This window comes from Columba livia, chromosome 1 (assembly GCF_036013475.1).
Source record: "Columba livia isolate bColLiv1 breed racing homer chromosome 1, bColLiv1.pat.W.v2, whole genome shotgun sequence".
NCBI classification, from domain to species: Eukaryota; Metazoa; Chordata; class Aves; order Columbiformes; family Columbidae; genus Columba; species Columba livia.
In genome coordinates this window covers 115,110,565-115,122,714 of record NC_088602.1, presented here as the reverse complement: position 1 = coordinate 115,122,714, position 12,150 = coordinate 115,110,565, and the positions used below count along the sequence as shown (strand labels likewise).

The 12,150-nt window shown below is 36.6% G+C and overlaps 1 protein-coding gene across 2 annotated transcripts in view; it reads right to left on the bottom strand.

Moving 5' to 3' along the window:
- NLGN4X (neuroligin 4 X-linked) overlaps window positions 1-12,150 on the bottom strand; it is a 182,501-nt gene that overhangs the window by 72,604 nt on the left and 97,747 nt on the right. For both annotated transcript variants that reach the window (XM_065074099.1, XM_065074104.1), the window contains one exon: window positions 8,963-9,115. In XM_065074099.1, coding sequence (XP_064930171.1) covers window positions 8,963-9,115 — 153 coding nt within the window. The remainder of the gene's footprint in view (window positions 1-8,962; window positions 9,116-12,150) is intronic.

Below are 12,150 nucleotides of genomic sequence, written 5' to 3'. Positions count from 1 at the left end.
AAAATAGTCATTCTGTACAGCAATTACACCAGTGAACATAAAATTTGATGCACTGTAGACTATTGCACACTGCCAATATGAAAGAATCTGGCTCATGAATTCTGCGGGATAGGAGAGGAGATAATATAGTTCAGTTGGAAGGAATCTAAAGCGGTCAGTCAAAACATCTCTGCATTGATGCTTTAACTTGCAAACCAAGCACTCAGTGAAGTAAATTAAGGCTCTCAGTAACTTGCAGAAGTACTGAGCCTCCTTGTATACTGAACTCTGATTTATATTACACTGCCTAATATGATAGCTTACAGAGAGCTGTAATTGCATGTGGATAGAATTTCTAATAAAATGAAGTCCTGCCTTTTCAGATAGAGTACTTAAAATGGATGCTTATTAACAAAAAGGGAGATAGATAAGAGATAGACTACCCTTATCTGCATGATTCGGAACTCTAAGAGGAAGAAAACGTTAAATTTCAAGTAGTCTTGGAAACATTAAGTCAATTTTGAACTCTGACTGTGTCTCATTTACTGCAGTAGATGCTTCCAAAATACCTGATTTATATTTCTAGACTTAATCAGGTTTTGCCTTTAATGCCTCACAGAAGAATACCAAGTTTAGATCTGAATATGATAACGTTTTTTAAGCTTGGTTAAGATTTTTTTCTTCTAATTGTATAACACCATGACTGAATTTAATCACGTTAAAAAATTGTGGTTTTGGCTCTTGTATGTTTTTTGTGTTGTGTTTTTTTCTTATGTTTTGTTTTGGTTTTTTGTTTGTTTGTTTTGTGGTGTTGGTTTTGGCTTGTTTTGGTTTAGTTTGGTGTTTTTGCAGGGGGTGATTTTTCAGATTTAATTTTTACTGTTACACAAGCTAAAGAGGGATATAGCATATTGAAGTCTCACCAGTTCAGGTCGTGTCACTGAAAAAAAGTCATAATCATAAATTCCTCTTCTGTTTTTTATTCCTGCCAATATGAACTTGAAAAAGGCACTAAAAGGTACTAAAATAGTGTTTATAATTAGGTTGGAAAGGTGTTACTTCTTAAAGCATATCCACGAAGTCTAAGAATGAAGATAATGAAGAGGAATTAAGTAGTATCTAGATGGAGTAAATCAGGTTGTTCATACCATCCTATTTTCTGTAATAACAGAACATTCTTTGAATTAGGATATCTATTTTGCCTACTCCCCCACTCAGCTAAATTTCCATTATCTCAGTTAAATATTTCACTAACTAGTTTGGGAATTCTGAAAATTCAACTCAACTGTTGAATAATTTAAACTTATCATCCTGCACAGTGCCAAAGCACAGGGTGGAGGTGGGAGACAGCAGGATTTGGTACTTCTGTGTGTTACAGCATTGAATTTATGAAGATACAGAAGCATTGCCTTGCACTGGAACAAGTTAGCAATTTCCTCCAGCTCCAGCAGTGTCTTCAGTCATCACTGTGGTGGGATATGGGTAAGTATCAAAACTGCTGAGCTGGGCAGAGGCAGGATCCTCTCAAGCCCTAAAGTGCACAAGAAATTAAACACAGCACCGCAGAACTCCACTTTGAATAGGGCCCACTACAGTTAGTAAAAGGAGAAGCTAATTCTTTCTATTTTATTTTCTCAAAAAGATCCTGTCCAGGTAATATACTTTGATAAACGTAAACTTATACTCAAAAACAAAATATGGCCTTCTAAATAACATCAACAACCCCTGTTATTGCTGCATGTATACTTGATAGTCTAGCAAACTCAAGAAAAATATTTCCAGAAGTATTTTTATTCAAAGGATAGAAAGGGATAATTAAAAGGTTGGAAAGTTTTGGACCCAACTGTCTGCTGTTTTGCCATAGTGCTACTTGAACACAGAGAGAGATGAAAGACTTGTTCCCAAGCAGCTCTGCAGTCCTCTGAGACAGAGGAAATGTGGTTCTTTTGTTTTCTGGACTTACAAATAAATATTGTTTAGTGCACAATGTAAAGGCTTATATTTTAGCTAAATGCAAGATGGAAAGATAGAGATGAAGACATTTGATTTTATCATTCCGATAAGCTCTTTTATAGCCCTGAGTGTCATCATGTTACATCTACCACAAGTAAAACCTTTTTTCTGTCTGGGAAGCCTGCTTTCTGGTTAACTTGATTCTAGAAGTTTCAGTATCTCCATTATAGCCAACAGGCAACTAGACTTCCTTCTATAAAATATGGAGAAACCTTGTCTTTACAGCTACTGCTAAAACTGGTTTTAAAATTTAAAGGGTACAGTGTTGTGTGTTAAAATCAGGTCTTTTCAAATCATAAGACTTTTACTAAGTTATAGGATGATCACCAATTCCATTAAATATAATTAAATTTATATTATATCAGAAGGTAGTAAAAGAAATCCATTTAGTCTGTATTCTATTACCTTGTCATATATTCCATGGCTGTACAGATGTTTCTTGGGGCTAAACTCAGTGAAGGATAGTCAGGTAAATTAAGTGGTCCCTAAAAATTTTAATTTTCCCTCATCTATGAAGATGCATTTCCAAAATCCAGGCTTTCTTAAACTTATGTAATAATTGTTATCAATTTGTTCCCAGGATCTCAAAAAGGGATTTGATCCTGCAGTTGAAACCTCAGGAAGCTGATACTAACAGCAGCAGTTGCCACCTGCTGAGAGTAGTGCAAGGCTTGCAAGGTCCCTGGGGGGTGTCTAAGGGAGTTTCTGGGCCCCCAGCACTCTCAGGCTGCTGGTGGTCAAGATACCAGCCAGCAGGAGATAGATCTTATGAGAACGATGGGCAAGAGTAGGATGGTTCCAACTGTCCCCGTGACCTGTTCAAACCACAGGAAGTCGCATATAACCAGCCCCTGGGGAACACCAGCCACAGGGAGCACTGTTAACAGACTGCACAAACAGGGACAGAGTCGTTTGGGAATGGTGTCACCAGCCTGTGTGGCAGTTCACGTGGCAAGGCACACACAAAGTGCTGCCAGCTCTCCCGGTGATTAGGCTGCTGCCTGCTTGGCTCACCCACAGGCTTAGGCTGCAGCCCTAGCTAGCTGATGGCTGTGCAAGCCTACCCAAGAGCTTGGTGTCTCCAGGGAATTAGAAGAACATTGTCTTTCAAAACAATTTTCTAAGTGGGCTATTTTTTCTGAGAACTATAAGGAGACTGTGACCTGCTAAAAGAGGTGTCCACCTACCACATCTGCAAGACTGTGGCTGAGACCTGAATGGAAGCACTATAGCCTATCTCTGCTGACATCCTCACCCAAACACACCTCCCAAGGACTGAAAGAGTTGTCAATACCTGAGGCTGCATGGAGTTCCAGTATCTGGAAAACCTCCTAGCAGCTGAAAGCAGTGGTAGATGTCAAACAACTAGCTATTACCAAGGAGCTCAACAGGCAACACAGTATCCAGGAACGTGAGCAGAAGATCGATACATGGTATTTTTTGCACTGTCCAAGCCTGAGCAATAGCCCTGCCTTGAGGCTCTGCAAAGGGAAGATAAGCCTGAATCCAACCTTCAGCTGTCTGATACAAGTAACTCAGAAGATGAAGAAGACTGGGCCCTTGTCTCCGCTGAGGGTGGAAGAAGAACATTTCCCAACCCCTTAAATGCTCCTACATAACATATATGATGTTCTGTGGTTGTAGAATGAAGAGTATGTGAGTAACAGACAGGATCCAGGAAAGGCCAACCACGTAAATTCAATCCAGCCACCCACCTGTATTGGAACCACTGCCACCAGCAAAGCACATAAGGTATTAGGAACTTGAGATTTGCTACTGAGAGCCAAAACATCCATTTGCCATCCAGATAATATTTCTATATATGTTTGCTGCCTACCAGGAGCTTGCATTAGTGACACCTCTGAAATTCTTCCAGGTCTGATGAACCCTGCAGAGTATTGTGTGTTTCTACTGTTCCATGAAGGGTCTATTGATACTGCAACAAGGCAACTTAGCCTATATACCCCTCAGAACAATATTAAAAAGATCAGGAGGACAGGTGGTATTTTCTTCTGTCCTCCCAGTCACAGGAATGGCTGCAGGAAAAGGGAGGCAAATTGAACAGGTGTTTGCCTGGCAGTTTAGCTGGTGCCATACTCAAAGTTTTGGCTTCTGTGATCATGGATCCACATTTGAGAAGCCAGGTCTCTTGGGAGCTGATGGGATTTGTGTGAGCAAGTGAGGCAAGAGCCTCTTCACCAACAAGCTGATCAGACTTACAAGGTGAGCTTTAAACTAGATTTAGCAGGGGAAAGTAATGGAGTTTTGGGTAACACAGAAGAGCCAGAGTCTGCTAATATATTAAGAACCAACAAGGAAAGACCTATGAAATGCCCCAGAGGAATTAGGGCTTTTTCCTCTAAAAAGGTGACACAGTCGATAGCCCAACTGAAATGTCTTTATACCAATGCATGCAGCATGATAACAAACAAAAGGAGCTGGAAGCTACTGTGCAGCTAGAAAGCTATGATCTATTTGCTGTCACTGAAATGTGGTGGGATGAATCACGTAACGGAAGTATTGCAATCTATGGCTATAAACTGGTGGGGTAGAGAGGTTACCCTCTATATAAAAAAAATGATGGACTACATAAAGCTGTCTTTGAAAAACAATGATGAACTGGGTGAGAGCTTATGGGTGACAATTAAAGGCCAAACCAACAAAGGAAACCTTGTGGCTGGTGTTTACGGCAGGCTGCCTGACCAAAGGGAGAATGTCAATGGAGTGTTCTTCAGCTGCAGAAAGCATCATGTTCCCAGGATCTGATCCTGCTGGGGAGCTTCAATCACCCTGACATCTGCTGGGAGAGCAGCACAGCAAGCTGTAAGCAGTTCAGGAGACTTGTGGGGTTCATCAAGGGTAATTTCTTAATCCAAGTGACAGACAGCCCAACCAGAGGAGAAGCAGGAGAAGTTGTTGCTTAACAACACAGATGAAGTAATAAAAGAGGTCAAGACTGGTGCCAGCCTGGGCTGCAGTGCCCATACCCTGGTAGAAGTAATAATTTTGAGGGATATGGGCCAAGTGAAGAGTAGGGTCAGGACTCTGAATTTTAGGAGAGCAAACTTTCAGTTATTTAAGGAATTAGTAGATGAGACTTCCTGAGAAACTGCCCTCAAGGATACAGGAGCAGAAAAGAGCTGACAGCTTGTTAAGCTTCATTTGTTTCAGAGCACAAGAGCTCTCAATCCCCACTTATAAGAAACTGAGCAAAGAAGCCAGGAGACCAGTTTGTCTCAGTAAGGATCTACTGGTCAAACTAAAGTGTAAGAAGAAAAGGCACAGGCAATGCAACCAGGGACATGTATCCTGGGAAGAGCATAGGGATGCTACCTGAGTGTGTAGGCATGGGATCAGGAAAGCTAACACATAGCTGGAATGGGAAGAAAGATAAGATGAGCTTCTACATTTACGTTGCTCACAAAAGGAAGATGTACCTCCCCAATAAATAACACAGGAGAACTAATGAAAACTAGCATGGAGAAGGCTGAGGATCTCAACATTTTTTCCCCTCAGTTTTCACTGGTAATTACTCTTCACACATCTGTCAAGTCCCTGAACATCAAGGCAGAGACTGAAGGAATGAAGTCCCTCTCATTGTAAGAGAAGATCAGGTTTGAGACAACATGAGGAACCTGAACATACACAAATCTATGGGACGCAACAAGATGCATGACAAGGTCCTGAAGGAATTGGCAGATGCAGTCACTGAGCCACTTTCCATCATATATGAAAAGTCATGTCAGTCAAATTAAGTCTCCAGTGACTCAAGAAAAGGGAATATCACACTCATTTTTAAAAACAGTAATAAGGAGGACTCTAGGAACTACTGACCAGTCAGCCTCACCTCCATGTACAGTAATATCATGGAACAAATCCTCCTGGAGGGCATGTCAAAACATATGGAAGACGGGAAGGGGATTAGGGACAGCCAACATGGCTTCACTGAGGGCAAATCATGCCTGATAAAAGAGATGGAGAGAGACTTTTTGCCAAGGCCTGCAGTGACAAGACAAGGGGAAGCAGTTTTAAACTGAAAGAGGGCAGATTTAGGTTGGATAGAAGGAAGACATTGTTTATTATGAGGGTGGTGAGACACTGGAACAGGTTTCCCAGAGTAGTTGTGGATGCCCTATCCTTGGAAGTGTCTAAGGTAAGGTTGGATGGAGCTTTGAGCAACTTGATCTAGTGAAAGATGTCCCTGCGCATGACAGGTGAGTTGGATGGCATTATCTTGGCAGGTCCCTTCAAACCCAAACCATTCTATGATTCTATGATTTGCCTGCCTAGTATCAATGAGTGATTATCAATATAGTCCTAACATATTTTCCATCCACTGCAGTTAATGACACAATATAGACTGAAAGGAAAATAACAGAACTAACATTTGTGGTTAGCAAAATAACATCCAGTATTCAGGTCCATTCAAGTGATAATTTTCAAGAAGGAGGAAAAAAAAAAATATAACGTGTCTTCAGTAACTCATAATTGAGATCAATTCAATGCATATTCCTCCATCACAGGATGCGATAATAGTGATAGAAATACACATTTCTGTCATTAAAATCAGGTTTATATGTATCGTCTTTTGTACAAAGTTACAAATCAAATGCAACGGAAATAGATCAGATTTACAGAAATAAGTATACCTTTCAAAAAGAAGATAATTCAGACTAGGAAAAAAGGCTATGAGTATTATCAATTTTAAATTTGCGTCATAATGATTATGTCACTTTTTAAATTTTCATGAATAATCATGTTTGTTTTCCATATGCTTGTTTACCTGAAGAAATATGTGTTTTCTCTTTCACTTTTTTACTTATTAAGCAAGTCAAAAATAAGTGAAATTCTCCTAATATCTTCCAGTGTCTAAGCAGAACTTAATGCATTCTCAAGGATCACTTTTATTAATTTATATATTTCACCCAGGAAGAAAAAAACACAAATATCCTCATAAAGCAGAATTCCTCTGATTTTTTCAGTGCTAAATGCACATTCTGAATATCTCCTGGTTTTCTAACTCAAACACAGACTTTCTATAACAAATAATAAATTCTGTTGTGTCTCAAAAGTTACATTTTCCACTGTTGAGAAGTATTTAATGCCAAGTATAACACTGTATTTTTCCTAATCCATTTCAAATCCTCACAGTTATTACTTTTCAGTTTCTTATATGAATGCCTCTGTATTGTGCCTTGTTTCCTAAATGCCACAATAAAAAAGCATAGCATTCTGTCTTTTTTTGTTTGTTTTACATATAAATACATAAAATCGTTCATCTGTGCAAATATTGCATTTTTTCCTTTAGATTAATGCAAGGCAGCTGGACAATGCAATATTTTAAACTACTTATAGTCGTCTGTATCTTTCAACAATTTTCATTTTAAGAAACCAAGAAAAAACCCTTTAAGAGATCTATTATATAATCTTTTGTACAGATAAATAACTATTATCAAGTTCCTGGGTATACACTTCATTTGAAACAACAACAATCCCTCTCTCTCTTTTTTAAGAGTCTTTTTACTTTCTTTTTTTTTTTTTTTTTTAATGGTGGGGGGGAGGACTGTTTCTAATTACCAATATTGCATGCAAAATACACTGAAATATATTTTTATATTTTGTATTTAGGTTTAAATCTGACTCTATTATAGAAAGAATGTGGAGTTTTTCTATTTAAACAAGAGTCAAAATCCCGGACAAGGAAAAGATTCTCAGCACTCTGATGAGCAATGTCAACATTGTTAAAACACATTAATCACATTAAGAGATAACTCAGCAGAAGAAATTTCCTGCGTTCCAAAATAGTACATGCCAAGAATACAGATCAGGTTTGTTATCAAGAAAAACAAGATTTAAAATATTTGTAAAAGCCACTCTAAATAAAAACAAACAAACAAAACCCCAAACCAGAAACAAATAAAAATAACCACATCAAAAATTACTGTTCTTTACCTTGTGCATCTAAAATGCTGGAAATATGATCATTCTAGCAGTCTATATACTGTTCTATGTAGATTGTATAATTTTCATTAGGATACAAAATATTTCTAATGCCTGCTATTACAAGCAAATTTTTAACTTAATTTTCTATGGAAAAGTAGAACTGCAATAAATAAACCTTCATTTGGAGAAAAACCTGGTACGTGCAAGCATCCAGAAATTGGAATCACAGAAAAGACACCAAAGATTTTTGGTCTGTTGTCATGGATCTAAGGTTATTTTGTCATTAAATCTAATGCTGTCAGAAGGATATTTATAACGTCAAGAAAATGCAGCTCTTGTTCTGCTTGGAAAATAGAAGCATAAATTTCTCTCAATAACATAATTCATGATTATCGACTTTACTTATATTTAGGAAGATAATTTTACACAGCTCTTTGAAGCTCCTTGACTCCAGATTACTCACATCATTAATTCCATCAGTGTATATAGCCTGTTTTGTCTGTATTACTTCTACATCTTCTGCCTTAAAAAAACAATTTGCACACTAAAATAATAAAACCAGATAAAGAGTAACATTTTCCCTCTTGCTGCCATTACCAACCATTTTGAAACTGAAGAGTCCTCATTTTTCACTGTTGGTTTTTTTTTTGTTTGTTTTGTTTTTAACATTGAATCAAGAAGATCTTAATGAGAAAAAGATACAAGTTCTTAAAACTTGTTAATTCACTGAGCCAGAAGGAAATATGATATACTGACAAATACAACATAAACCAACACTAATATAATTACAAATATCCAGTCATTTTTGTCTAAAGGAAGGCAGCTGTCAAAAATAAGGTGACATGTAGCTTAGCCCAGTTTCTATAAAATATTTAACAGAGTTCAAGATGAATATAATACAAACTATCCAACAGCAACAATATTCTGTTTTAAAAAACAAACTGGCTCAAGGATCTGTGATTGATCAGTAGATAGATTAATCAATAAAATATTTCTATGTAGTTGGAGATGAAGAAGAGTCACTTACCTAAAACCCCCAGCCTGTAATTGAGAGTGATGACAATGACATTTCCATAACTTGCAAGAATGCTGCCATCAATCATATTGCCAGTACCCTCCATGTAAGATCCACCGTGGATGTAGACCATAACTGGTTTCTTGCTGTTCTGATCATGAATGTCTGAAAAGATTCAAGTAAGGAAAACATAATAAAGTAATAAAAAATAAAGAAATACAGCATTAGCAATTCATACCAGTGCTACAAAAATTCTTACTTGTTTCCTATGTTTTCAATATTATCACCACTACTTTAGTCAGCTGGCTTACACAGTTCAGGATCATCCTACAAGCCTAATATTTATAATTTAAATATCTCTCTTGGTTACTTCAAATGCTATTTCCTGTGAAATGTTCTCAGAACACTTGAAATGCCTTCACTGTTAGAAGGAATTTAATTTCAATAAAAACATATGAAAGCCTAAGGAGAAAAATAAAATTATGCAACAATCTCATCTTTTTTTTTTTTAGGATATTCTGATTCAAGTATATGCCAATTCAGAAATATCTGTACGTTTATAATAAAATTAAAATGATGATCCATACTTCCCCATTCTTCACTGAGACATAATTATTGAAATTATATTTCCAATAGTTCAGTAAGACATAATATCACAAAAAAATTTTCAGATGGAAATAAATATAGAAAACTCTTACTTCTTTCAAATAGCCTAGAATTTAATAGAGAGAATTTATGCAAATTCATGGCACAGATTTTTTTGTTTTTAAAGCAAATTATGTCTTTTGTGTTGTAGTTTTCCTTGTCATGGTAGCTAATCCTTAAAGAACAGCCCTGAATTAATGTTCCTTAATGGTAGGGCTGGTCTTTTGTATATGCAGTAAAGCTCTTGAGTAGTTTCAAACAAGTAAACAGCTAGGTCTTTATCTCTATGAGAAAGTTAAATGAAATTGAGAGCAATATTTTCGTACTTCAGAGTGAGTTGTAAAGATGCACTAATCAATGATTTGGAGTATATTCATATCTCTTCCTCTAATAACCAAAAAGTTAGGCTCCTGACCCCAGGAATGGTTCAGACTACCTAAATTAGGAACTTATGTTCTTTACAGAAATAGGGAGAACAGGGGCTGAGCTTGTTTAAAAAGCAGAAGGTAATTCATCAAGCTGTGGTTAGATGTATACAACTTTTATGAATAATTCAGTGTATCTGCATGTGGAATAGCAGCACTTTTCCATCACATAGTACAACATACAAGGTAAAGCAGAGTTTCTGACTATACAATCAGCTAAATAATAGTAATAATAAGAAGAATAGAAGTAATAATAAGAAAAATAATAAGAAGGAGGAAGGAGGAAGGAGAGACAAGAAGAAGAAGTAGTAGTAGTAGTAGTAGTAGTCTGTGCTATGTTTTGGGTAGGGTAGGCATATATTGGACAGTGGAAAAGGGAAGTGGAGGAAGAAAAAGCTGAGCTAAATACCTAGAGGTACAGGACCTCGGTTCAAAATCCTTCCAAAATTCTTCCCTCTCCTCAGATTCCTTAGGAAAAACTCTAACATACCAAAATGTCATTAGCAATGAGGCACCATTTATATAATATTTTGTATATTTGCAACTAATTTGTGCATATTTAAAGGTAAGTTATGCCTAGTCATATTCCTGTGGATTCCTATGACCCACTTTACCTATGTGTATATACCATATTAAATATCAAAAATTGTCAGCTGATTGCAAGGAACAGATGTTCATGCTCCCGTATACATGTGTCCAGTTGTCAGAGTTTAAGGCTTCTCATAGAATCTGCTTTCTTTACATAAAAGAATGCATATTTCACATGTTATATTTTATGTGTTGTACCTGAGTAGCAGAACAGAAGGTTTTGTGATAAGATCTTTTTAAACATTGGGACTGTAAAAGTAATACAGACCTTAAACAGATCATATGAAGCAATGAGGTACATTCTAGTGAATGTGTTGGTTTTTTGTTTTGTTTTTTTTTTTTTATTCTCAGCATTTTCAGAAAAGTACATGAAAGTGTTTCTTCTCTGAAGGCTCAGCTAAGCCCTCAAAAAATGAAAGCAACAATTATTTAACACAACTATTTGTGTTGCTGAATTACCTTTCCCTTCTCTATCTGAAGTCTCATGGCATGAGACCCTTCAATGGGAACATGAGTAGCTTCAACATAAAGGAAATGGGCTCCATGTTTTATGTACTTAGATCAAAAGTGGATCCTCTTGTTAATCATGAAACCCTAATGTTTTTTTAAGAAGTCTGAATAGTAATGTATTCATAATCAAATATCTATCTTAAGTTTTTAAAGCAATTTCAGTTTTGCTTGTTACTTATCTTTTGCTTTTAAATTAACTACAGAATTTGGTATAGCAAATGATGATACCATAATTTTTAGAAACCTGTTGCACAGAAATAAGGTGATATTCAGAAAATAACAGGATTTTTGGAGTATTCTGCACAGCATTTTTGTGCTATAAGAATAGTGTAATTCAGCAATGAAGGTGATACAGTAGATGGCAACCAGTGCGAATTAAAGACCAGAGATTTTTAATATGGTATTTTATGTATGGATAGAGTAGCTACAACTGAGCTGAACTCCCAGCAAAAGAGGAGGCAGTGTCCTCAATGCAGTGTGCGTGATACTAAGGGGAACAGAGAGGACAAATGTTTTGAAGTTATTTGAACTGCTGTTAGATAGAAAGCAAAACCAAAAAAAACCCCAGGAAAAACTATATAGAATCAGATTTCAGATTGGTCAAGCATGAGAGGATTAAGAAACACATTGCTACAACATCAAAATAATAATCTACCCAAGACTGTTTTCATCTCAATTAGTTTGAATTTGGTAAATACGTAAAATAAAATGCCACTGTAACTTTAATGAAAAGGAAGGGTGAGAATAGAGGAAGATTTAATGACATTTTTTTCTATTTCAGTGCATCTTAAATAGCTTTGTTGTGTCAAGGCAAGAAAAGAGTATCTCCTTGTACTACTTTTTTTTGGGATACTTCATTGTGAACTTTAACATTTCCTTTCAGGGAATCCAATTCAACTCTGAAAGAAGTCAATGAAAATTATTGTCATTGATTTCAGTGGGAATGTGGTCAGAGTCAGAACGAATGTATCTCAGAGGCTAGCTGTTACAGGAAGAAACAATAAAGCAACATCAACAGCTTCCTTCATTTTT